Below are 23,794 nucleotides of genomic sequence, written 5' to 3'. Positions count from 1 at the left end.
TCTTCTTCCAGAAGGCCGGAGTTAAGTGTGTGTGTAAAGTTAATCACACTGGGTGGATCCGGGCTGCTCAGCACGATAATGGAAGAGAGGTGTTTTTCTCACTGTGAGTACAATAGGCTGCTACTGCATGTGAAAGTTGAATGGAAGTACTGCAGTCTATTTATCTATCGATCTATATATCTATCTACAGTGTCTAGCTATGAAAACAGACGATAGATAAATAAATACCTCTGTGATATTGTCTGGGTCAGTGCACAAATTTTATACAGTACAGTTTACTCATCATGGGGCGCACTACTCAGCTTGCGAAAGACACTACTGAATTGCCTTTGGGAAGTATAGGAGCTTGGCCTATACAGGGACTAAAAGTCAAGATATCTCGGTTCTCTTCTTGTGAGTCCCCAGTAGACAACTCCGGGTCTGAAAAGTGAAGCCAATGCAGAAGTGTCGTAAACTTGCATTCTTTCTAACAGCCAGCAGGGGGCGACCCCTCTGGTTGCAAAAAGAAGTCTGATTGTATAGAAGTCTATGAGAAAACTTCTTACTTGATTTATTACCTCAGTAAACATTGTAAACATGAGTTTATAGTCTCAGTGGCTAGTTTCAAGTCTTCTTTAATACAGCATGATGTTCATTTAGTAAATGATGGTCCCATTTAGAGTCAAATAGACCATAAAGCAGGGGATGCTTTAGGGTGTGATTGACAGGTGTCCATGTTTTTGTCTTATATCTTTAACCCTTTCACAGTGTGTTTTCAGTTCATGGAAGTTAATTGTTACATTAACATAACATTTTTAAGAATGTCTTATTCAGTGTTCAGTTGTCCTTAGCTCCACCCTCTTGTGTCACTTCTGGTTGCAAAAAAACATGATGGCGAGTGCCAAACTCGAGGCTTCAAAACTACAGTCCACAAACCAATGGGTGGCATCATGGTGCCTATGTCCACTTTTTATATACAGTCTATGTGAGTCCCCCAACTTTATGGAAGTGCAAAACTAAATTGCTGGAGTACACCTTTAAGGCCAGATATATTTGGCTAATCCACTGGGACAGTGCCAACACTGGCCACTGGGCTTTATATAACACAGATGTTGACAGATGTTCCAGCTGTAGCAGCTGTTAGATGGAGGTGTGCTGCATCTTCTCTGGGGAATTCACACTGCTTTTTAAGGTGATATCCAAGGTTAACAAATGGAGCCATAGCTAGGATTTGTGTGTCAGCCTTATAGGTGCACTACTTTACTTGAGGAAACACACAAGTGGAAAGTTATGATACAGCCACCATAAATTAATGCATTTTTTTAACGATCCCCTCTACATATGTTTTAACATGTAAAAAAATATAATAAATAAATAAAAGTATTCCTCTTGCAATAATAATTTGTGTCTGATATGGGTTTTCCACAAAAAAATCACCTTGTTAACAAATTATTTAATCAGAATCTATGAATATGAAAATATTTCTAATTTCTCATATATCAAGCATCCAAGTGAAGCAACAATAAGCAAAACACATTTTTTGAGAGGAGGGGGACTTTAAGGATGCACCACTTTATTTTAAGGGGCCACACAAATAGTAACTATTCTAGTAAGTATGTATTTAAGGAAGTAATGATTAGTCATTGACTTCCTTACTTACATGACATCAACCAGGAACATGAAGATGGTGATCATCTAGGAACCAATCAGTAACACAGTATAAATGATTAATCCTTGGTTCATATTTATTCAGGAGTTACTTGTTACAGTAACTATTTCTAGTAATTAGCTCAAGATGTGTTCCTTGGTGACTCTATCAATATATATACTCTGTTGCAAAGTGTTTCCCAAAAATAATTAACCATAGTCTCTACCTCCAACTCGACCTCCACACACGCTCATACACAACAGCGCCCCTCTGTGGAACCACCAGTAAAGTTTGCAGAAATGGCTCCACACACACACATAGGGTGGCTATGACTATGCTGATATCAGACTGCTTGTGACCGACCGACCGGTCACTGTAGAACTGGCACAAGGTTGGCAGTAGTTGAACAAAAGCTTTATCTTTGAGCACACATTCCTCTTATGCCCGGACCCTGATACGGAAACTACTCAGGTAAACACAGACAGCAGGAGAGCTGCACCTGTTCTGCACAGAGGTGACCTTTTGATAAGGAAGCCTTTCTGCCAGAATGAACATTGTTTTGTTAACGCCTCCTTTAGTGCATACCTATCCGAGTTGAGGCAGTTTGGATTACTTCACCCAGTAACAGCCACTGTGCTTCAGGATACTGCACCTGATTCACCTGTAGCGGTAAACACAAATGCATTGGCATGTGCAAGTATAAGTAATGTTGTATCTTGCTTCCTAAGAGACTACCAGTACATCATTACAGAATTACTTTAAAAAAATAACAAGTATGGAGTAATCTATGAGGGTTTAAACAGTGGTGACAAGTAGCCTTACTAAGTAGGCCTACATTTACTCACGTACTGAACTTAAGTACATTTTTGAGGTACTTGTACTTTACTTGAGTAATTCCATTTTCTGCCACTTTATACATCTATTCCCATTTCAGAGGGAAATACATTTATATTAAAGTTTTACTTTCTAGTTGCTTTGTGGATTCAGATTATTAACAGGCTACTCTTCTCTTTTAAATCACAGCTTCTTAAAACCCATTTCTATAGACTTGCTTTTCTGTGATGTCATCCCTTTATCGTCTTTTTAGTGTTTTATTGTTTTTATTCATTTTTTCTTTTTATTTGCATTTAATTGATTTTTTTTTTATTGTTTTTATCAATTGTACTGTTTTATCTGTGTTAAGTTGTGTCTTGCTTTTGTTTAGCCTGGCTGTATCCTGCTTGCTTTGTCTGTCAAAGCACTTTGTAAATACTGTTTTTACAGGTGCTACACAAATAAAGTTATTATTATTATTATTATAGGCTACAACATATACTGTAATCAACTAGGCCTAATAAATGATGATGTATTCTTATAGATTAAGCTACCCAGCAGTATATAAAGTAGTTAAAATCAGCTCCACACCAAAAAGAAGTTTATTCAAGTGTGCTATACTTCTTTTAAAGAGAGTATACTTTCAGTTTATTTTTTATGTACTGATCAGAGATATACTTAACAAAAGTATACATGAGTATACTTGGCTCATACTGAAAAGTAAACAGAAAAGTCTAAGTATACTTGGCTTATACTGACACGTATACAGACAAGTCTAAGTATACTTGGCTCATACTGACAAGTATAAAGAAAAGTCTAAGTATACTTGGCTTATACTGACAAGTATACAGAAAAGTAAGTATACTTGGCTTATACTGACACATATACAGAAAAGTCTAAGTATACTTGGCTCATACTGACAAGTATACATAAAAGTCTAAGTATACTTGGCTCATACTGACAAGTATAAAGAAAAGTCTAAGTATACTTGGCTTATACTGACAAGTATACAGAAAGTAAGTATACTTGGCTTATACTGACACATATACAGAAAAGTCTAAGTATACTTGGCTCATACTGACAAGTATACAGAAAAGTCTAAGTATACTTGGCTCATACTGACAAGTATACAGAAAAGTCTAAGTATACTTGGCTCATACTGACAAGTATACAGAAAAGTCTAAGTATACTTGGTTCATACTGACAAGTATACAGAAAAGTCTAAGTATACTTGGCTCATACTGACAAGTATACAGAAAAGTCTAAGTATACTTGGTTCATACTGACAAGTATACAGAAAAGTCTAAGTATACTTGGTTCATACTGACAAGTATACAGAAAAGTCTAAATATACTTGGCTTATACTGACAAGTATACAGAAAAGTAAGTATACTTGGCTTATACTGACAAGTATACAGAAAAGTCTAAGTATACTTGGCTTATACTGACAAGTATACAGAAAAGTAAGTATACTTGGCTTATACTGACAAGTATACAGATAAGTCTATGTATCTTGGCTTACAGGCCTATTGTACTTGATCCTTTGATCGAGATATACTTAAGAAAAGTATAATTAAGTATTCTTGCCTAAAGGTTTACTTGGCTTGTATAGTTATGCCCACTTTTTGACAGTCGCTTGTTAAAGTGTGTAAGCTAGCAGCAACATTTAAGTGATGAACACAATAATTCATCCATGATTATGATCCAATTATATGACATTATGAAATGGACCATTCTGCATAATAAGTAGGCCTGTATACTTTTACTTTTGATACTTTAGGTCTATTTGACACTTTTGTACTTTTACTTATAAGTACAATTTTGAATGCATTTGCTACTTTTACTTCAGTAAAAATGTATTATTACTTGTTCCATCAGTGGTGGTTTGGTGTTTCAGTATAAGGCTCCCACCTCTGATCTCCACCCATCACCATGTACTTATAGTGCTTCGTCATTGTAGCTGCGACACCGCCTCTCTGTGGAAACCTGCCCACCGGTAGCAGCTCCAACTTGTTCTGAAGGGAAACACCGGAATTAAGCCGACAGAAACTAAAAGGTGGAGGTGGAGGAAACACACACACAGAGGAGACATCTGTCTGCTCAGGTATGACTCGCCTACTCAGACTGCTGTTGTTGTTGTTGTTTACATTTACACACCTTTGTTTCATTTCCAGTCTGCTCGCTGCGGCTCGCTCAGAGTTCACTGCTCCGTATTTAGAGAGGGATTATGACAAAACACGACGAGGTCAGAGATGTTTGTGCTGTTAGCCTAGCTGGAAAAATAAGAAACAGGACTCCTAGTTTACTGTAGTCTGTCGAGCTTAATTATCATGAACAAGACAACACAAACAAAGATAAACAGGTAGGTTATCCTATAGTGATTATGTACATTGTATAGGTCTGTTTATTGGGCTGATAACAGAGGTAGAAATGTAGAGGAAAACCTGTGGTATTATTTTTAACTTGACTTATTTGGGTCAACATCTTTAACCTGCTTACATAGCCTACACTGTTTCTGGATGCTGGCACTATCTTATATACTATACTTTAAAATAGCTATTCATGTTCTGATCTAGGCCCATCAGCTATGTGATACAATTTATTATATGTTATATAATACATTATATTATTTTATATATGTTATTTTATTTATTTATTAATTTGCACATATATAAAACTACACAAAATCCAGTCAATGAAAAAAAAAAGACAAGAAATGTGTCAGGAGAGGTCAAGAAGCCTTACAGGCTTATACAAATGACCTCCCCCTAACCCCAGGAGAAAAAACACTATAACAAAAAAGGAAGAAAGATCTAAACTAACATAATTTTAAAAATACAACAAAAGTTAAACAACAACAAGAAGTACACAAAATGTGCAGAAAAACCTTACCAAAAAGTGGAAAACAATAAAAACAATGAAAATACATACAAAAAACAGTACAGAAGAAAAGAAAATATATCTAAACATATCAAAAGATAATTAGACATCATGAATTAAATGTGATGATAATTTCCTTGTAAAATGTTCTATGAGCTCTTGATGACATTTATTTTGGTGTTCCATATTTGTAGTTGTTATATGTGCATATTCATCATTAAGTTATTTATTATGCAAAACTGAGGTTCAGTTGAGTGCTGTCCATCTCATTCACTCTCTATGTTGTCACATTTTTTATTGGATTGCATAAACTCACTAAATTATGTTTTCTGTCACTTAAATACAATAAGTGTTTTACTGAACTGACACACTATTTTCCCCTTTCCCACCTTCTCTGACCTGGTCTGGGATTGTCCTCGCCGTCTACAATGACCTTCTACATGGATGTGAGTAACAATCACCATTGAAGTTGTATGAAAAAAAGTATATGTGTAACAAAGACATTTGAGCTGTTGTTGAAGTAGTGACAGATTGAACCCTTGCATATGAGGCTTATTTGGAGGGTATTGCAGGGATGTTTTGCATACAGTACATACAGAATAACAATTATTTTACCTTTCATATATATGTACAAATGACTGAGCCCCCTTAATGTACCGCAATATGATTTAAAGGTAATGCAGAGTAGAGCTGCATCGATTAATTGATTAGTTGTCAACTATTACATTAATCGCCAACTATTTTGATAATCGATTAATCAGTTTGAGTCGTATGAAAAAAGGATTTAAGTGTAACAACAAAGACATTTGAGCTGTTGTTGAAGTAATGACAGATTGAACCCTTGCATATGAGGCTTATTTGAAGGGTATTTCAGTGATGTTTTGCATACAGTACATACAGAATAACAATTATTTTATCTTTAAGATATATGCACAAACGACTGAGCCCCCCGTAATGTACCACAATATAATAGAGCTGCAATGATTAATTGATTAGTGACTGATTAATCGACAACTATTTAGATAATCGATTAATTGGTTTGAGTAATTTTTTTGAGAAAAAAAGTAAAGATTCGCTGATTCCAGCTTATTCAATGTGAATATTTCTGGTTTCTTTACTCTTCTATATGACAGTAAACTGAGTATCTTTGAGTTTTGGACAAAACAAGACATTTGAGAACGTAATCTTGGGCTTTGCGAAACACTGACATTTTTCACCATTTTCTGACATTTTCTAGAGCAAACTACTCATCAATTAATTGAGGAAATAATCAACAGATTAATCGCCAATGGAAATAGTCATTAGTTGCAGCCCTAATGCAGAGTATAATTAAAATTAAACAACCGCACTCTCAGCTGCAGAGAAGCATTTCATTTATATTAATGCAATGATTCTATGAAGTCATCAGTCTTTATAGAGACTATTAAATATTAATTCTTCATGATTTCTATTTGACATGATGCCAGTCTTCCTGGGATCTGAGTGCAAACTCTCTCTGTATCTTCTCCATGCATGTATTCACTGGTTGAAATGCTTTTCTATCAGGTTTCCTTCTTTATTTGCGTGGAAAAAGTGACCGCCATTTCTCAACCTTGACTATTTCAGAATGTATGTGTATGACATCCTTTTTAACGTTCAGCATCAAACAGATCTGAAGAATAGATTGTGAAGGAATCCCAATGAGAGCTTTAGTTTCTGAAATGATGGTACACTGCTGTTGTTGACCTGCTGGTGTCCACTCCAACCTAGTTTTGGGAGGAGTAGTGTGACCGTGTCACCCTGAGTTATCTGGACACATCTTTATCTCTCACGAACACATGCTCCCAGCATGCCTCACAGCTCTGTGCTGACGTAGAGTAGTATTGGCGGGGATTCCCTCTCTCTCTCTCAGAACAAATAATATATACGTTGAACTAGTGATTTGATATTTCACCATGGCGTGTTTTGTTTTAACACTCAAAGTACACATGTTTATACCAATATTGCATTGTGTATTGGGAAATTGTCAGTGTAGAGGTAAGACTTGTAATAACAGTGCAATGTTTAATATGTGTAGAAAATTATAGGGAAATTAACATTTGGTCAGTTTTTACAGTTGCATACCTGTCGCACTTGACTGTTCAGTCAAATCAGCATCATGTGAAAAGTTGGTTAATTTATAATCTTTCCACCAGGTGGCAGTGCAAACTAAGAAAACACAGCTGTTTACAGTAGCATCACATGATCAAACACACTGTAGCGTGTACTTAGGTGGCCTAGAATGTCTGCCACAATCTGTTCAACGTACTGGGAGCCCCGGGGCTTGGTGCAATGTCTTTTTTAGAGAGCTCAGATGACATCTATGCATATTAAGGTTAAGCATTTCCAATCTGACTCATCGCTCAGTATAGCATTGTCTCTGGATGAAAATGTTTCCGGCAGTTTTATCAGCCACTCATTTTTTTGGGAAAGTTGTCCTGCCCTATTCTCTGTATTAGCACAGGATGCACTTAATCTCAAATGTCCTGACTTCACTTTGAAAAAACATCATGCTATGTCATTTAAATGATCTACGGTGTGCATGAAGGTGACAATTCAAACTTGGCCTATAAGACAAGAGGGATGGGCAACATGTCTGCTGGCTGAAGAAGAGGGAGAAACATGGAACATTCCTGGTTCATGAATTCTTCATAACATAATGGTGCACTATGAATATTGATGCGCTGTTACCATCAATCCCGTTAGTGCTCTTGAGAGCTCGGCTCCTGGGCACAAATAAAAAAAAAAAACTGCAACCATGCCTCCATCACATGCACTCAGAATTCATTTTTAAAGCATTTTCCGTAGCTGCACAAGTTGTTTTACATAAGATACGGGAGGAAAGGTGGCGTGCGTGTGAGTGATGTGTGTACCCAGATGCAGCAAAGTCAAAGAGCAATGAATTGTGGTGGAAGTGGTATGGGACGTTATGTAATCACTGAGCGATAGAGCCAGAGAGGGATAAAGATGTTCCAAACAAACATAACCTCCGCGCACTCAGCTGGAGTGATGCACTGCACCACCACATGTGCGTGTTTTGCCCGTGCTTCTGAGCGAATGAGGAAGGGGGGAAAACAGAAAGCGTTGCGTCAGTGTGTTTTTGGGTGTGTCTACTTGGCGAGTGGGTCGTCTCAGAGTCTGTGGTTCCCGGCTGTCACTGTCTCAAGGGACTGTGGGTCTGTGTGAGTGCTGCTCCTCTTCTCCTCCCCTCTCCGTTCTGTCTCTCCTCCCTCTCCTGGGTCCAGCTCAACACCTGCTCCTTGCAGTATAGGCACAGGGCAGGGCAGGGGTTCCTAAGCAACTGAAGGCAACGCGAGTACTTCATGGCACAGTCTTTGTTTCTCTCCTTCGCTCTTCCCTTTGTCATCTCTCTGACGTCCATCCAAAACTAAGGCAGAGGCAACAGAAATGAACTAAATCGAAAAGTACCCGCTTTCTGGGATTCTTCCTGTATGTTACAGTTAATGTTTAACGCCACCAGTAGTTTTTGGCGCCGCTCATGTGTCGTCACTGTGTTCAGTGATCAAAGTCTAAAGAAACACGATTACCGACTGTTACTGTGCAAGAGAGACATTCCTGTTGTTCGGTGTCTCCCTTGCTTCTTTTGGACTTTTATGACAAGATCTACGGATCATCTGTGCACTGGGTAAGACTTTTTCTTCTAATAAATTGCCCAGAAATGACATGATGTGACACCGCTGTGCATGCCACATGAACTTTCCTCTGTCAGACAAAGGTGATGGTGCCTTACCCCGTGTAGCTGTGAGAATAATGAACCCCTATACTTCCCCCCCCCCCCGTCTGCCTATGAGCCGTATGGCCCTAATGGGGTCAGGCAGATGGGTGGGGACCATGCCGGGGTCCTTATAGACATGCAGCTTGTGTGTATGTGTAAACGTGAGCGGACGCACATGTGTGTGCTGGTTTGTTTTCGAGTTTTTTAATAAGATGGTTGAGGGTGGGGCTGTTGTTGGCCATTATATTTTCTAATGAATTTGAAACTGTGCCTCTTTAAGGGTGACCAGGTGTCCCACTTTACGAGGGACTGCACAGCATTTCTATCCCTTGTCCCACATATTGAGACGATGTCCCACATTTTCATTGGCTCCAGTTTTCAAAAGTCAAACCACTGCAGGACAAATGCTTTTCAAAAATCTGTCTTTTTATCCAATGGCTGTGAAGAAAGCAGTGAAGGCTGTCATCACGGCGCTCCTGTGTTTGCTGTCAAACTGCGCACACGTGTGTCAAGTGCAGGTTAACATTTCACCGTCTTTGCTATACGTTATAACCAATAGAGAAAATTGCGAGTCACCGCAGGTCACAAGCTATGCAGATTTAGGTGGAATATGATGGAAACTACCACAAAGAAAAGGAAGAGCATCTACAACAAAGACTGTGAAACTACTTATAAGTAATTATAAGCTGGTGGAGGGCAATTCTCCGAGTTTTTTTGTGAAATTTGCCAGTTATTTTTTAATTTCACACGGGGGGAATGCGACATGAAGTGACTCACAAGTCTCACAAGAAACATGCGGCTAAAAAAACAGATGTGCCGATCTATGTATGCATTCGGGCAAAGCATAGAGACGTAACATGATAAGGGGGCCGAATAGAAATGTTTATTATTTAAGTTAAATGGACATTATATCAAAATTGTAGACTATACCTCTCTTTACCTTGGTAACGTGTCCCACATTGTCCCACACAAACATACTCTTTGTCCCACATTTGGTTTGTTGTGGATCACCCTAAAGCCTCTTTTAATATCTCACCAGTTGGCTCGTGGTTGTAGTAGTGCTGACACCCTCATACTGTGCACTTGAATGCACCACGTTGGTTGCCCTGAAAGGACTGGGCAGGACTTTGAGGAGTATTTCTTATAGACTCCCCCCTGTTTCTGGACATTGTACTGTGTGTTAATGATTGCACTCTTTGGTCCGCCTTTTACTCCACGCCTGTTTGGGGGACTTTTACAACAAGGCATAATGTGTTGAACCAACACAGTGATGAGCTGTGAATGTAAATACCTTTCTTTTAAATTAAAAAAAAAGAGTGCTGATAGTAGTAGATAAACTATAATAAATTATAAGAAAAAAAGATTCAATAAATTAAACATTTTACACAAAAGACAATGATGATAAAAAATATAAATAAATAAATAAAAAACAATAAATAAAAAAAATTTAAATAAAATAAAATGATAATAAAGAAATATAAATAAATAAAAAACAATTAATGAATGAAACATTTTAAAATAAAAGAAAATCATAATAAAGAAATATGAATAAAATAAATTAACACACATTTCCAACACCTACTTTTATCCCTGTGGTCTCGCACCCTACGTTAATCACCCACACAGGATAGATACAGAGTAGTAGTAGAAATCTGTCTTTAATCCACAGATTTGAACGCATGTGGATCACTGTAGTGTTATTAATGATTGCACTCTTTGGCCTGCCTTTTACTCCACGCCTGTTTGGGGGACTTTTACAACAAGGTATAATACCAACACAGTGATGAGTTGTGAATGCAAATACCTTCTTTTTAAATAAAAAAAAAAGTGCTGATAGCAAGGCAAGGCAAGGCAGCTTTATTTGTATAGCACATTTCAGCAACAGGGCAATTCAAAGTGCTTTACATAAACATTCAAGAACATTGAGACAAAGTGCAAAAGGACATTAAGACATAATTAAAACAGTTATAAAAACATCAAAGATTAGAAAATAAAAACAAGCTCAGAATAAAAGCTAGGATAAAAGCTAAAATAGAATATAACACACAAGAGTAAAAGCTCTAGTGCAGTATAAGATCATTATCTGGTTTAATAAAAGGCAGTTTTAAGCTTTGATTTAAAAGAACTCAGAGTTGGAGCTGTTCCTGCAGGTTTCTGGGAGCTTGTTCCAAATATGTGGTGCATAGTAGTAGAAACCTGCAGATTTGAACGCATGTGGATCACTGTAGTGTTTTTAATGTTACATGTCTGCACATATTTGAACATAGCTTTATTTCTAGTGCAGTTTATGTGTCCCATCTCCTGCAGCATGCATGGTTGTGAGGAGTGCTGCTCGGTGCTCCTTCAGTCAGACTCCACCCCTTTACGAGCATCGGACACCTTCAGCACAACAAAGCATGTGTCGCTCCGCAACATTGTTTCTCCTGTGAACGTGCGGAATATAGGGATTTTTGTCGGATTTTTTGGTGCTGTTTGCTTCTCCACATTGATGCTAATCCTAGAGTAGGTAAGCCACATTTAAAGATGTATGTTTCCTCTGTTGGCGGTGCTGGATGAGTTGCTGTTTATTTGTTTTGTTGTACTATTCGGCGCCATTTTCATACACAGATTGTTTAAATACCCTGCTGCTGCACGCTGATGCCAGATCTCAGGCTGCAACTGTTTATAGAAGGTTTAGTTGATAACAACAACAAAAAAAAAAAAGTTGGAAATTTGAAAAGTCGTATTTGGTCTTTATTACCATGCGACATTTGCACGATGATTTGTTAAAGCAAATTAAAATGATATTGCCTTTTTTATATTGCACAAGTCTTACAACATCCCCATAAATCACAAGTGCTCCAGAGGCAGCTATGTGGGACTTGTTTTTGTAAAAAAAAAAAAAAAATGAATGGGCATACAAGTCTGCTAAAAGAGGGCACACAGTTTACTACAATTTACTTTATGAAATTGTTTTTGTATTAAGACTATAGGCTATATTATGAAGTAATGTAATGGCTAATAAAATGTGGTAACTGATGATAAATTATGACTAAGGGAGGAGGAGAGACATTTTCTGTTCTCTTTTCTGTCTCTTCCTCACATAAAATACAGTATAGAAGTCTGATAATATCCAGTTATATTATAACATATAATATATAAGAGACATAAATTCGAAAATTAATATTGTGAACTGACTGAAGGTGACATAATTGTCATGTTTTATCCCCTAACTCATTCTTTTATGGGGGAGAGACACATTTTCTGTTCTCTTTCTGTCTCTTCTTCACATAAAATACAGTGTAGAAGTCTGATAACATCCAGTTATATTATAATATATAATGTATAAGAGACATAAATCCTAAATTAATATTATGAACTGACTGAAGGTGACATAATTGTCATGTTTTATCCCCCCTAACTCATTCTTATGTTGAATAGTTATTGTTCTACATGATGCACTTCATGTCAGGGTGTTTTTGGTCTTGAATGGTTGTCAATAAGGTGTGTGTTATCTCCCTAGAGTGAGTCAGATGGAGTTGTGTTTTTCATACTGTTTCATGCCCAGATGAGAGGCATCGCTTTCGGATTTCAGTTTTCCGCTTGACATGACTTGCTTTTACCCCGAGAGAAGTGTACGGGTTAAAAATATCCATCTTTGCTGGAGGTTTGGCATATGTGAATGTGTGTCTGTTCCTGTGCTAACCCATAACGCACTTAAGAGAAACTCATCCAATAAGCCTCATCTCCATTGATGATACTGCTGGAGATATATATAGTGAGATAATCTTTTATGAAGCGCTGGAGATATGACGTAGGAAGGAAGGACGAGGGAGAAGAAGGGAGGCAGCATTAATGGAGCAGGACTTGGCGAGTAAACACAGAGGTTAAAACATGACAGAGAGATAAGACCCGGGGTGCTCGGAGGTCTCCTGTACTGCTGAATCAGCAGTGTTGTGAGCAACACCGAGCTGCTGAAGTGATGCTGATCTGAAGGATGTTTTTGGCTCTGCTGTGTGAGAGTGAGGTCACCGAGGTCCCACAAGAGCCTGCTGGTGTTAATCCTCTTTTGGGAGTTATGATGCATTTGTGCAGTTAGACTACTACTTTGTTGTGTGTGCATTACTAAATGGGGGGAACAGACTCCACATACAGAGAGTCGTCGGCTCTTCTCTCCATGAATGATGGAGTCTGTGGGTTTGCCTTCCTTAAAGACCATCAAAAAACATTTAACTTTACATAATTTACACAAATTGCAGAATTATTTTATTTAGATATAATCAATTGAGTTAATTCATTAAATAATTTAATGACTCTTAGGGCGGGGCGATATGGGGTAAATCTAATATCACAATATTTTTTGACCAGATACCTTTCTCAATATTGCGACAGTATTGTAAGGTTGACTACTGGTGCTTTTACAAAATATATACACAATGAGATTTTTTTATAATCATCAGTAATGTGGATATTGTGACAAAGTGGCAAATAGTAGAACGGCTAGAACAGTGTGGTAAGTGCAGGTAATGACATCACTTTACTGTAATGCAGCCTTTGAAACCAGGAAAATATGCCACATTACGATATTAACTTATCCAATTAAATCCAAGATGATATCTAGTCTCATATCACAATACCGATATACCAGTAACATCGATATATTGCCCAGCCCTAATGACTCTTACTATCAAGACACAGATCTAGAGTTTGTGTGTGTCCAACATAAAAAAAGAACACGTCTTTCATAATGTGCACTAATGGTACACACAAGTCCTATTCCTTCAATGGGCTTTTGGCTGAGATGATGTTGGAGATGGACTCAGAATTGCTTTCAGGGCAACCGCAGTAAATCAATCAAGCTACTTCATTCTTTTCCCATGTCGGTTCATGTTACAGCGTCAGGCTCACAGACCATCTGTGTGTATTGATTAAGAACTGGGTCCGGGTTTAGGTTTACACAAAGGACTTGACTAAAATAAACCTTTGTGGCCCAAAACCTTTTCGTTGAGTGTCACACAAGAGATATGGCATCACAGAATCCATGATTACAGCGCTTCATTCAAAGTTTGATCACATTCTTTGAGCTCCTCCATAATCTTGACAGCAGTATTAGTTTACATCTAAAGCATCGTCTAATAAGAACTACATATGTACACTATATAATGAGATATTCAGTGCCTGCCCATTTGGTGTGTTTTCGCGATGTTGCCGGGCAGGCTTGTGTGCACGAACTGAACATATGATGAGTTTATCCAGGCACGTGTTGGCGTGTGCGTTGGCATGTGTGCCTGTGTGTTTACTTAGAGAGGTTAATAGGAGCCACCATGTGGCCAGAGGACTGATATCTTGGATTTCGGTTCATTTCTGTTGATATGCAGCCAGGTAGGCGGGGCTCCACATAAAACCATGAATCAGCACAGCTGATCGCCACCGTGTGCTTCTGCCAGACTCTTCTCTCTCTCTCTCTCTCTCCCACGCACACCCAGAGAGACAGACACGAGAGACGGAGACAGATTGATACTGAGATAGATGCTGTAGGCAGGTAGATAGATGGAGATAATCTCACTTGGTCACTTGGGGGATGATTAACTCTAAACTCCTTCTAATTCCTTAAGCCTACTCTCAGTACCCAGGAAACATGCTTTCTTTTTGTCCTAGTATTCCTACAGGGTTATGTCCGTGTAGAACTCATGTTACTCGTCAGTCAGTGACCACCGTTTGGTGAATTCACTCAAAACAAATTTTTCTCTGCCGTCTTAAAGACAGTAGTGTTGCGTGTGCAAATGCATGCACATGTGCACATATGCGTGTTGTGTGCAACACACTGTGAACAGAAATAGATATGAGCTTGTCTGTAAAGGCTAATGAGTCCCTGCATCCTGAGCACATGTAGCTATTTATATACTATTCCTCCTCCTCCTCCTCCTCCTCTGCGAGCTCTCTCCCATCCTCTCGTCTCATTTCATCACACACTAACACGCAGCAGCACTGCAGCATCACTGGCAAAATGATATAAAGGTTTTGATATCTAGACAAATTCCTGAAAATGTCTTTTTAAAACTGGAGACTTGGATTAACATGCAATTATTAGAGTGAGTTTTGGCTTTAGTAGCAGTTAAGTCACCGGGTTAGCGTTAATTAAAAACATTTTGCATAATTTTAATGAGAACAATTAATGAATTGGAGCTCACACTGTTTGAGCTTGTGAAATAATTAATTGTCACGAAATGCTAAGTAATTTGATCTCCTAAAATTAAGTCAAATGTGACCTTTCCTTTAAGTAAAATTCACTGAGTCAAATCAAATGTCTAATTATCTTCCTGTGGGAACATTAAATTCAATTGAAAGCCACAGAAACTCTAAATCAAATCCTGATTCAAACTCCAGCCCCGGCGTTTGCACCTGATCCAGCAGCTCTTTGAGAGCTAACCCTTGCCGGAGGGTGGCCTACTTCATCTATAATTTAGCTCATTAGAGACACTAATTATGGAGGATTGAGGGCAGATTTTTTCCCTTACAGTACAGTAATATTTCATCTAATTACCACCACACCAAAAAATAAATACGCATCATATTATGAGAGATTGATGCTGTTTTTTTTTTTTTTTAGAGATCCCGCGGTGTGGCTGCCGCTATCTCAATCGGTCATGATGCAGGTTTAGCGCTGCTCAGCTGGCTGATAGCAGAGATGTTAGATAGGCAACACAAAATGGAGGAGGCAGCAGACACAAGCTCAGCTGGTCCATTAGGAGCATGTCTGTGTCCTGACAATCACAATTGAGATGACAGAGCATTAAAAGACCCAGAGGAGCCCGTGAGCATTGATGCATACCGGTGTGTGCGTATATGTGTGTGTGGTGACCTAGGGAATAGGCCTATGGGGGGTCTTGTGGGGGGAAGGGTAGGCAGGATTAGTTATAGTGGTGCAGCACAGTTATTGGTCACTGGACACAAACAATGGGAGGAAAGAGGATTTGGTTTGTGTGCGTACCCCCTCCTCCCCTCCTGCTGTCCTGCAGTGCCAGTGGGAAGTGTATGGTATAGAGGGCCAGGCTGCACCCTTTGGGACGGCCCTGTACATCTGGAAGATTGGCCTGCCCGCCTGTCTAGCATCCCCCCTCCCCCACTCCATACAGGGCAGGGTGGGGACTTGAACTACATATGGAAGAGACAAACACAGCCACACCAATTAGACAATGCCTAGTACAGACAGGATGCGAATCAGTCTCAGCAAAGACAAACATTGATTGTGATGTGAGCTACTGTAACTGATATATATGTCACTTAGGTGAGGTGGAGCGTGATTGCATAAGACCTGCGGTGCATTTCAGTTCAGTTGTGTGATTTAATCAGCTGATTAGAAGTTTCTAAATATATCAGATCGGTCCTCTCGCTGCCAAACTAGTGAATCAATGTCGTGTTCATCAACCTCCTCTTGTTCTGTGTCACTGTTGGGGGCTGCAACTAACTATCATTTTCATTATTGATTTATCTGCTGATCATATTCTCGATTAATCAATAAGGCATTTAGTCTATAATAGAGCTGCAACGAGTATCGATTAGTTGTCAACTATTAAAGTAATCGACAACTATTTTAAGAAAAAAAAGTCAAATTTCTCTGATTCCAGCTTCTTAAATGTGAATATTTTCTGTTTTCTTTACTCATGTATGACAGAAAACTCAATATCTTTGAGCTGTGGACCAAACAAGACATTTGAGGAGGTCGTCTTGGGCTTTAGGAAACACTGAACAATATTTTCCACTATTTTATTACATTTTGTAGACCAAACAGCTAATCGATGAATTGAGAAACTAATCGTTGCAGCCCTAGTCTACAAAATGTTAGAACATTATGAATAATGTCAGAATAATAAATCAGTTTCATAGAGTTTGTTTAGAGTTTGTCTAGCCAACAGTCCAAAACTCAAAGATATTCAATTGACAGTGACATAAATCAGCTAACAGCTAATTATCTGATATTTTTGCTTGTAAAATGACCTAAACAATTCATTAATCAGCAACATTCTTGCCCAGTTTTCCCTGTCAATCAACTAATTGACTAATCTTTGCAGCTCCAGTGACTGGGAATCACATCATTGTCTAATAAGTAATTTAGTCAAGTATGCGTGCACTGTTACATATTGACAGCAATCTTGGTGTTCCTGGCAATCTTCCATAAATACTACACAGTAAGGGTGTAACTATACATAGATCTGAATCAATATATCCATTCAATGATTAACGGTCAAATATCACTGATACAAAGTTAAAATATCGATGCATATCATCATCTTTAAGATGCCACCTTTATTTTGAAATTCCCACTTCATATTTATTCTTTTTATTAAAAAGAATAGATTGTTTTTCATTTAGATGTCTGGAAGAGTAAATGAATCGTCAAATCATATTGTAGTTTCTCTTTGTGAGTTAATATGAATGTAACGGATTGTGTTAAATGGGCATATAATATCGTCTCATATTAATCACAGACGCATGAATTGAATCAAATCTAAATCATATTGTGGCAGACTTTAATTGATATAATATTGTATTGTGATGAAACTTGTGATTCACACCCATACTGTACAGTCAGGTTGAAAAGGACAGAAGGTAACATATTCACATAATACAGTATTTTTAAGGCAGATACTGATAAAGCAGTCCTGGTCATTGGTTTGCAGTGCTGCCCACAGTGACCTAATTCACCAAGAAATGTTGATCGAAATGATTGATTCACCATTTTATATCATCTCATGGTATGTATGATCATACCGCCCGGTCGCAGTGCCTTAGATGACCTGTGCAGGATGGGCGTGTGTGAGATGAGGAGCTAGGCATGCTTGGCGAGGATGATCCAGGCGGTGCTAACATGCAGCTCCAGAGCAGAATGCCTCCTTTGTGTCACTGAGATTTAATGAGTCTGTGATGGGCAGCGTTGTGAGCTCCATGTAGACCCAGACATTCTCTTCAACAAGGAGGGCTATTGTGTGATGAAGTGATGTGAGTGTATGTGAGTATGTGTGTGTTTGAGATGGAATATAATCTGTGGGTGGCAGTTGGCTTCATGTTTTATGGAATAAATCTCATTTATGCCACTTGGAGTAGGCAACCAACAATAACTTAAAGCAGCCATCTAAATTACTTATTGTACAATTTGCTCATGATTAGAGCATCAGCTGTTAGTGAGAATAATGAAGCATGCATACAGATTACCCTATTTGCATGATAGATGATTTTATTTTACATCATCACCATGCATTGAGAAAATTGATTTAGAAATATATATATAAGACTATTCTGGTCATATCATTTGGAATTCAACACAACAATGAGTTTTTGTTATTGAGCTGCAAGTAATGCTTTTTTCAATATTGATTAATCAGCCGATTATTTTTTTATGATGAATATATTAATAGTTTGTCCTATAAAATGGCAGAAAATGCAAAAAAAATCACAATTTCTCCGAGCCCAAGGTCCTTAAATGACTTGATTTGTCTGACCAACAGTCATAAACTAAAAGATATTCACTTCCGCAATGATATAAAACAGAAACAAATGCAAATTTAAGAATTTATAACCAGTACATTCATTGCTTGAAATTAGTCAAATAAAATTTGAATTGTTGCTTATTAATTTTCTGTTGAACGATTAATTCACTAATAGGGATGGGTCATGATTTATGATTTTCCAAATAGTCATTCAATTATAAATAATGGAAAAGTTAATACGACTATCGTCATGTCTTAATGGGTCTTTTTCAAAAAATGATCGACTAGTTCCCAGTGATTATCGAATAGTAATTTTGCTTGAAATGCACATCCCTATTCGCTAATCGTTTCAACACAAGTGATTTACTGATAAACAAATGAACACTTATTGTATCAGTATAGTATGATCCATGTATTAAATTTGCTTGCCATTCACAGCAAAGTGAAGTGTAATGTTTCCTCCACACAGCAGGCTAATAGTCCACTGCTCCTAATCTTGTTTGTTGTGTTCCAAGTATAGCCACGCTGTGCACTGTCACCCTCTGTAAAGCACCGTGACCTTTCTCCATCCCTGACTCTCTTCTGTTCTCCTTCCCAGTGGCTACCATGACAACAGAGGCAAGTGCAGTGAACGAGGCGGACACAGAGGGCAAGCAGAAGGCCAGCGGCGCCGAGCCCAAACCCGAACCGGAGAACAAGCAGAAGCCTGAGGCGGCAGCGGCCGAGCCGGAGGGGGAACCGTCGAGCAAGAAGGCCCAGGAGCAGGCCTCTGAGCCTGGGCCTGCTGATGTAGCTACCTCCCCCGAGGAGGAGCAGCTGAAACCTCGTACCCGGACCTCTGCTGGCAAAGGCCTGTCTCGCCTCTTCTCCTCTTTCCTCAAACGCCGCTCACAGTGCTCCGAGGAAGAGGGGTTCGAGGCAGAGAAAGCCAGGGAGGAGAAGGCAGATAAAGAGGAAAAAGCTGACAAGGCAGAAGAGGAGAAGGTGGAAGAGGTGAAACCTGAAGAGAAGGAGGCTAAAGCAGAGGAGGAAAAAGTAGAGGTAAAAGAAGTGAAAAAGAAGGAAGAAAAAGAACCAAAAGAGGAGAAAGAGGAAGAAAAGGTTGAGAAGAGGGGCAGTAAAAAGAAAAAGAAAGAAGCCAAGAAGAAAGTTGAGAAAAAAGATGAGGAGAAGGTGAAAAACGACGAGGAGAAAAAAGAAGAGGAAAAGGTGAAAAAGAAAGAGGAGCAAAAGGAGGAGGAGAAAGCACAGCAGACTGTAGAAAAGAAGGAAGAAAAATTGGAGACAAAAGAAGAAACACAGAAGGAGACTGCTGAAGTTAAAGAGAAGGGGGCAGAAGCTGTGAAGAAAGAGACTAAAGACGAGGAAAGAGTTGACAAGAGGGTTACAAAGAAAAAAGAAAAGGAGGATAAGATAAAGAAGAAGGAAGAGGAGAAGGCAAAGAGGAAAGCAGAGGAAGACGAAAGAGTAAAGAAGAGAGAAGAAGAGAAAGCAAAGAAGAAAGAGGAAGAAAAGGCGAGAGAGGCCGAAAAAACAAAGAAGAAAGAAGAGGAGAAGACCAAGAAGGAGGAGGAGAAAACAAAAGAGGAGAAGGCTAAAAAGAAAGAAGAAGAGAAACCAAAAGAGGAGTTAAAAAAGAAAGAGGAGGACAAGGCGAAAGAAGAGGTAAAGAAGAAGGAGGAGGAAAAGCCAGAAGAAAAACAGAAGAAGGAAGAGGAAAAAGGGAAGAAAAAAGAGAAGGGAAAGAACAAAGGGAAGAAGGAGGTGAAAGGGCCAAGTGAGGAGCAGGTGAAAGCACCGATTGCAGCTCCAGAGCCTGAACTTAAAACTGAGCCAGACGCTGAACAGGCTCCAGATCAGCACTCGATAAGCAGCGGAGAGACACAGGTGAGTGTGACACTGACAAGTATTACACTACAGAGCTTTCTTGCTGAGAGTTAGATGAGAAGACCACTCTCATATCTGTCTGTTAAACATAAATGGTAAATGGACTTGCATATATATAGCGCTTTTCTAGTCTTCCGACCACTCAGAGCACTTTACACTACATGTCAGAGGCTGCTAAGGGGCCAACTTTGCCCATCAGGATCTAATCCAAATACTCATTCACACACCAATGGCTATGCCTTCACACATCGACATGTGACCTGGAGCAGCCGGGTATCGAACCACCGACTTTCCGATTGGTGGACGACCTGCTCTACCCTCTGAGCCACAGCTGCAGCCAGTTATCTTAGCTTAGCACAAAGACTGGAAACGGGGAGAAACGGGTGGGCTTCCATTGGTGACAAAATCCACCTATACAAGCATCTCTACAGCTCAATTATTAACACATTTTTATCGCGTCTGTTTAATCTAATCCAAAGTGTAAAAATGACACAGGGATTTCTGTGCCAGACTATTTCTTGGTCGGACGCAGTGACTTCCCGCTGGTTGCCGCTGTGATAACAAGATTCCAGGAAGGTTGCTGCTCCAGGCCAAGAAACAGTCGCGCACATTCGTTCACCCCCCCTGTCGTTTTCACACTTTGGTTTTTGTACTGATTAAGCAGGAGATAAATAAAGCATGTTAAAGCAATTAGTGAGCTTTTCAAGGCGCAGGTATATGGCTGCCGGGCTGAAGGAATTTCCCCTGCGATGATAATGATGGGCTCAAAAGCGGGATATGCAGTATTGCAATTTTTTTTTTTGCAAATTACTTAATTTTATCCTGATTTTAGTGCTATATAAATAAGCTTTATTATTAGGCTATTATTAGGATGACAGTTTTAAAACTAATAAAATACTTGTTTATTGTTAAATGCAGAATATAGAAGGGGGACGTAGCGGTTGTGGCAGTTACTTGCCATCTCCTGTGGTTGGCTTGTCAATAGCGCGCTTTTGCAATATTGCGATTATTGCGACAGCCTTACGCAGGTAGGCAACATCTTTGGACAAAGCCAGGCTTATGGTTTCTACCTCCTTCCAGGTTTTATGCTAAGCTGACCAGGTGCTAGACATAGCATCATATTTAACAGACAGATATAAGAGTGATATTAATCTTCTCGTCTAACTGTAGGCAAGAAAGAAAATAAATGTACATTTTTTCTTTTAATCACGAGTGTGTGAGAATTGAGAACAGAGCTTGTGTACAAATCCATGCAGCAGATTGGATTGTAGTTGAGGAGATGTTTTTTTCTTTCTAATGAATTTTTTATGATGTGGTCAGCTTGCTCAGCGAAAGCAACGATGCTGGTTTGAGCTGAAAGCTCGGCCTGCAACAAAAATGATCCATGCCGGTCTGAAACTACAGTTAACATCAACAACCGTATAGTTGCTGTAAAACTAAGATCTGTAGTCGTATATTTATTATAGCGCTGTCATCGTTAAAAAACACAAGTCCTCCCACGTTATTTTCATCTGTATCTAACATACTTTGTGTTGACTGTACCAGCAGGCTCAAGAGGAAAACAAGGAAGAAGCTGCGATAAAGGAGGAGCCTGAAGTCGTGGAAGAAGTGAAGAAGGAGGACACGGAGAAAAAGGAGGAAGAACCAGCAGAACAGGAGAAAGAAGCCAAAGGAGAGGAGAAGGCGAAGGCAAAGGAGGAGGCAAAGAAGGAGAAGCCTGTGAAAGAAAAGAAGACAGAGAAGAAGACAGAGAAGAAGACAGAGAAGAAGACGGAGAAGAAGGCAGAGAAGAACACGGAGAAGAAGACAGAGAAGAAGACAGAGAAGAAGACAGAGAAGAAGGCAGAAGAGGCAGAGGCAGAGGAAGCGAAAGGCTCCAAACGTCAGAAAACCATGCAATGCAAAGTCACCTTACTGGACGACACTCAGTTTGAGTGTGAGCTTGATGTAAGAGACCTACAAAGTTACAGTATGTCGACTTGTGTTTGTGAAATGCTATCTCCCCCGTTAAATCTGTCTGTGTCTCTCTTTCTCACGTAGAAACACGCTAAAGTCCAAGACCTTCTAACAAAGGTGTGCGACCATGTCAACCTGCTGGAGAGAGATTACTTTGGCCTCACTACCCAGGAATCCTCAACCAACAAAGTAGGCTGCTTTTTTTCTACTCCTGTAGTTTTAGCTACTCTGCAAAAGCATAACCAGATATTTTACATGACACTGAAATTGAATTTTTTTCTCCACATTTCCCACAGACATGGATGGAATCCACCAAAGAGATCAGGAAACAGGTTTCAGGTGCTGTGTATGAGTTTGTATTCGGCGTGAAGTTCTACCCTCCTGATCCAGCACAGCTCACCGAAGACCTCACCAGGTGAATGTCTCTAGATTTAAAGGAATATTTCGACATTTTGGGGAATCTGCTTATTCGCTGAGATATAACATGTTATTTAGTGAGCTCAAGGATAAACATTTCCCCCTGCTTCAAGACAGATACATGAGAGCGGTCTTCCTCTTCTCAAGCGTGTAGTCCCAAAAATGGCATCACTAAAGTAAAATGTTTAATGTCTTCGTAAGTGAGCTTATCTTTTCCTTTTACATCCTCCTCAGGTACTTTCTATGTCTGCAGCTGAGGAAGGACATTATGCATGGTGTTCTTCCATGTTCCTTTGTCACTCTGTCCCTGCTGGGCTCCTATACGGCCCAGTCAGAGCTCGGAGAGTACGACCCAGAGCTCCACGGGACAGATTATGTGAAGGATCTGAGTTTGGCCCCCGGACAGAGCAAAGAGCTGGAGGACAAGGTGATGGAGCTGCACCGTACATACAGGTAATCAATGGGGATGGGCATTGATTGGAGCAACAGAGTGATGGCAATCTTTAGTTAACACATGGGTGTTATTAAGTTTGGGTCAGCAGACACAAACTGTGAAGGACCTCTACATCTTCAGCATTTATATAACTGGATGATTTTGACAAATCCTGACAATAAAACATGTCTTTGAAAAGACTCATCGTCTGTGTTTTTTTTTCCAGGTCAATGAGTCCGGCCCAGGCAGACATGTCGTTTCTGGAAAATGCCAAGAAACTCGCCATGTATGGAGTTGACCTGCACCATGCTAAGGTAGGTTTTTGTTTGAATTCAGTTACCTGTTTAGATTAGTGTTGTGTGGGTAAATCAAATGCCAGAGTCCATAGTTCAAGGATTTACCGACTTGTTGTTATTATTATTTTGCAACAGCATGCTTGTATTACATCAGTAGCATCCAGATTTTAATTACAAAATTGATGTCAGCCCGAGAGATTAATATCATTTCAAACTCCATGACCTCAAACGCCGTGTCCTACGTAGTGTGAGAAAGTCTGCCTC

At 39.3% G+C, this 23,794-nt stretch overlaps 1 protein-coding gene across 21 annotated transcripts in view; it reads left to right on the top strand.

Annotated features, from left to right (window-relative positions):
• Positions 1–5,441: 5,441 nt before the first annotated feature.
• The window catches only part of LOC119496501, a 41,760-nt gene continuing 23,407 nt past the window's right edge, over positions 5,442–23,794 (top strand). For 7 of the 21 annotated variants that reach the window (XM_037783837.1, XM_037783842.1, XM_037783840.1 and 4 more), the window contains exons 1-7: positions 11,243–11,576; positions 19,140–20,428; positions 21,974–22,375; positions 22,469–22,573; positions 22,681–22,799; positions 23,036–23,254; positions 23,461–23,548. In XM_037783837.1, the coding sequence (XP_037639765.1) occupies position 11,576; positions 19,140–20,428; positions 21,974–22,375; positions 22,469–22,573; positions 22,681–22,799; positions 23,036–23,254; positions 23,461–23,548 (2,223 nt within the window). In that variant the 5' untranslated portion in view covers positions 11,243–11,575. Of the gene's footprint in view, positions 5,767–8,843; positions 8,985–11,241; positions 11,581–19,139; positions 20,429–21,973; positions 22,376–22,468; positions 22,574–22,680; positions 22,800–23,035; positions 23,255–23,460; positions 23,549–23,794 lie in introns of those variants that run through there. The other 14 variants (XM_037783844.1, XM_037783846.1, XM_037783843.1 and 11 more) reach the window with 6 other exon arrangements.

The sequence above is a fragment of the Sebastes umbrosus genome, chromosome 11 (assembly GCF_015220745.1).
Source record: "Sebastes umbrosus isolate fSebUmb1 chromosome 11, fSebUmb1.pri, whole genome shotgun sequence".
Lineage (NCBI taxonomy): Eukaryota > Metazoa > Chordata > Actinopteri > Perciformes > Sebastidae > Sebastes > Sebastes umbrosus.
This window is presented reverse-complemented; position numbering and strand designations above follow the sequence as displayed.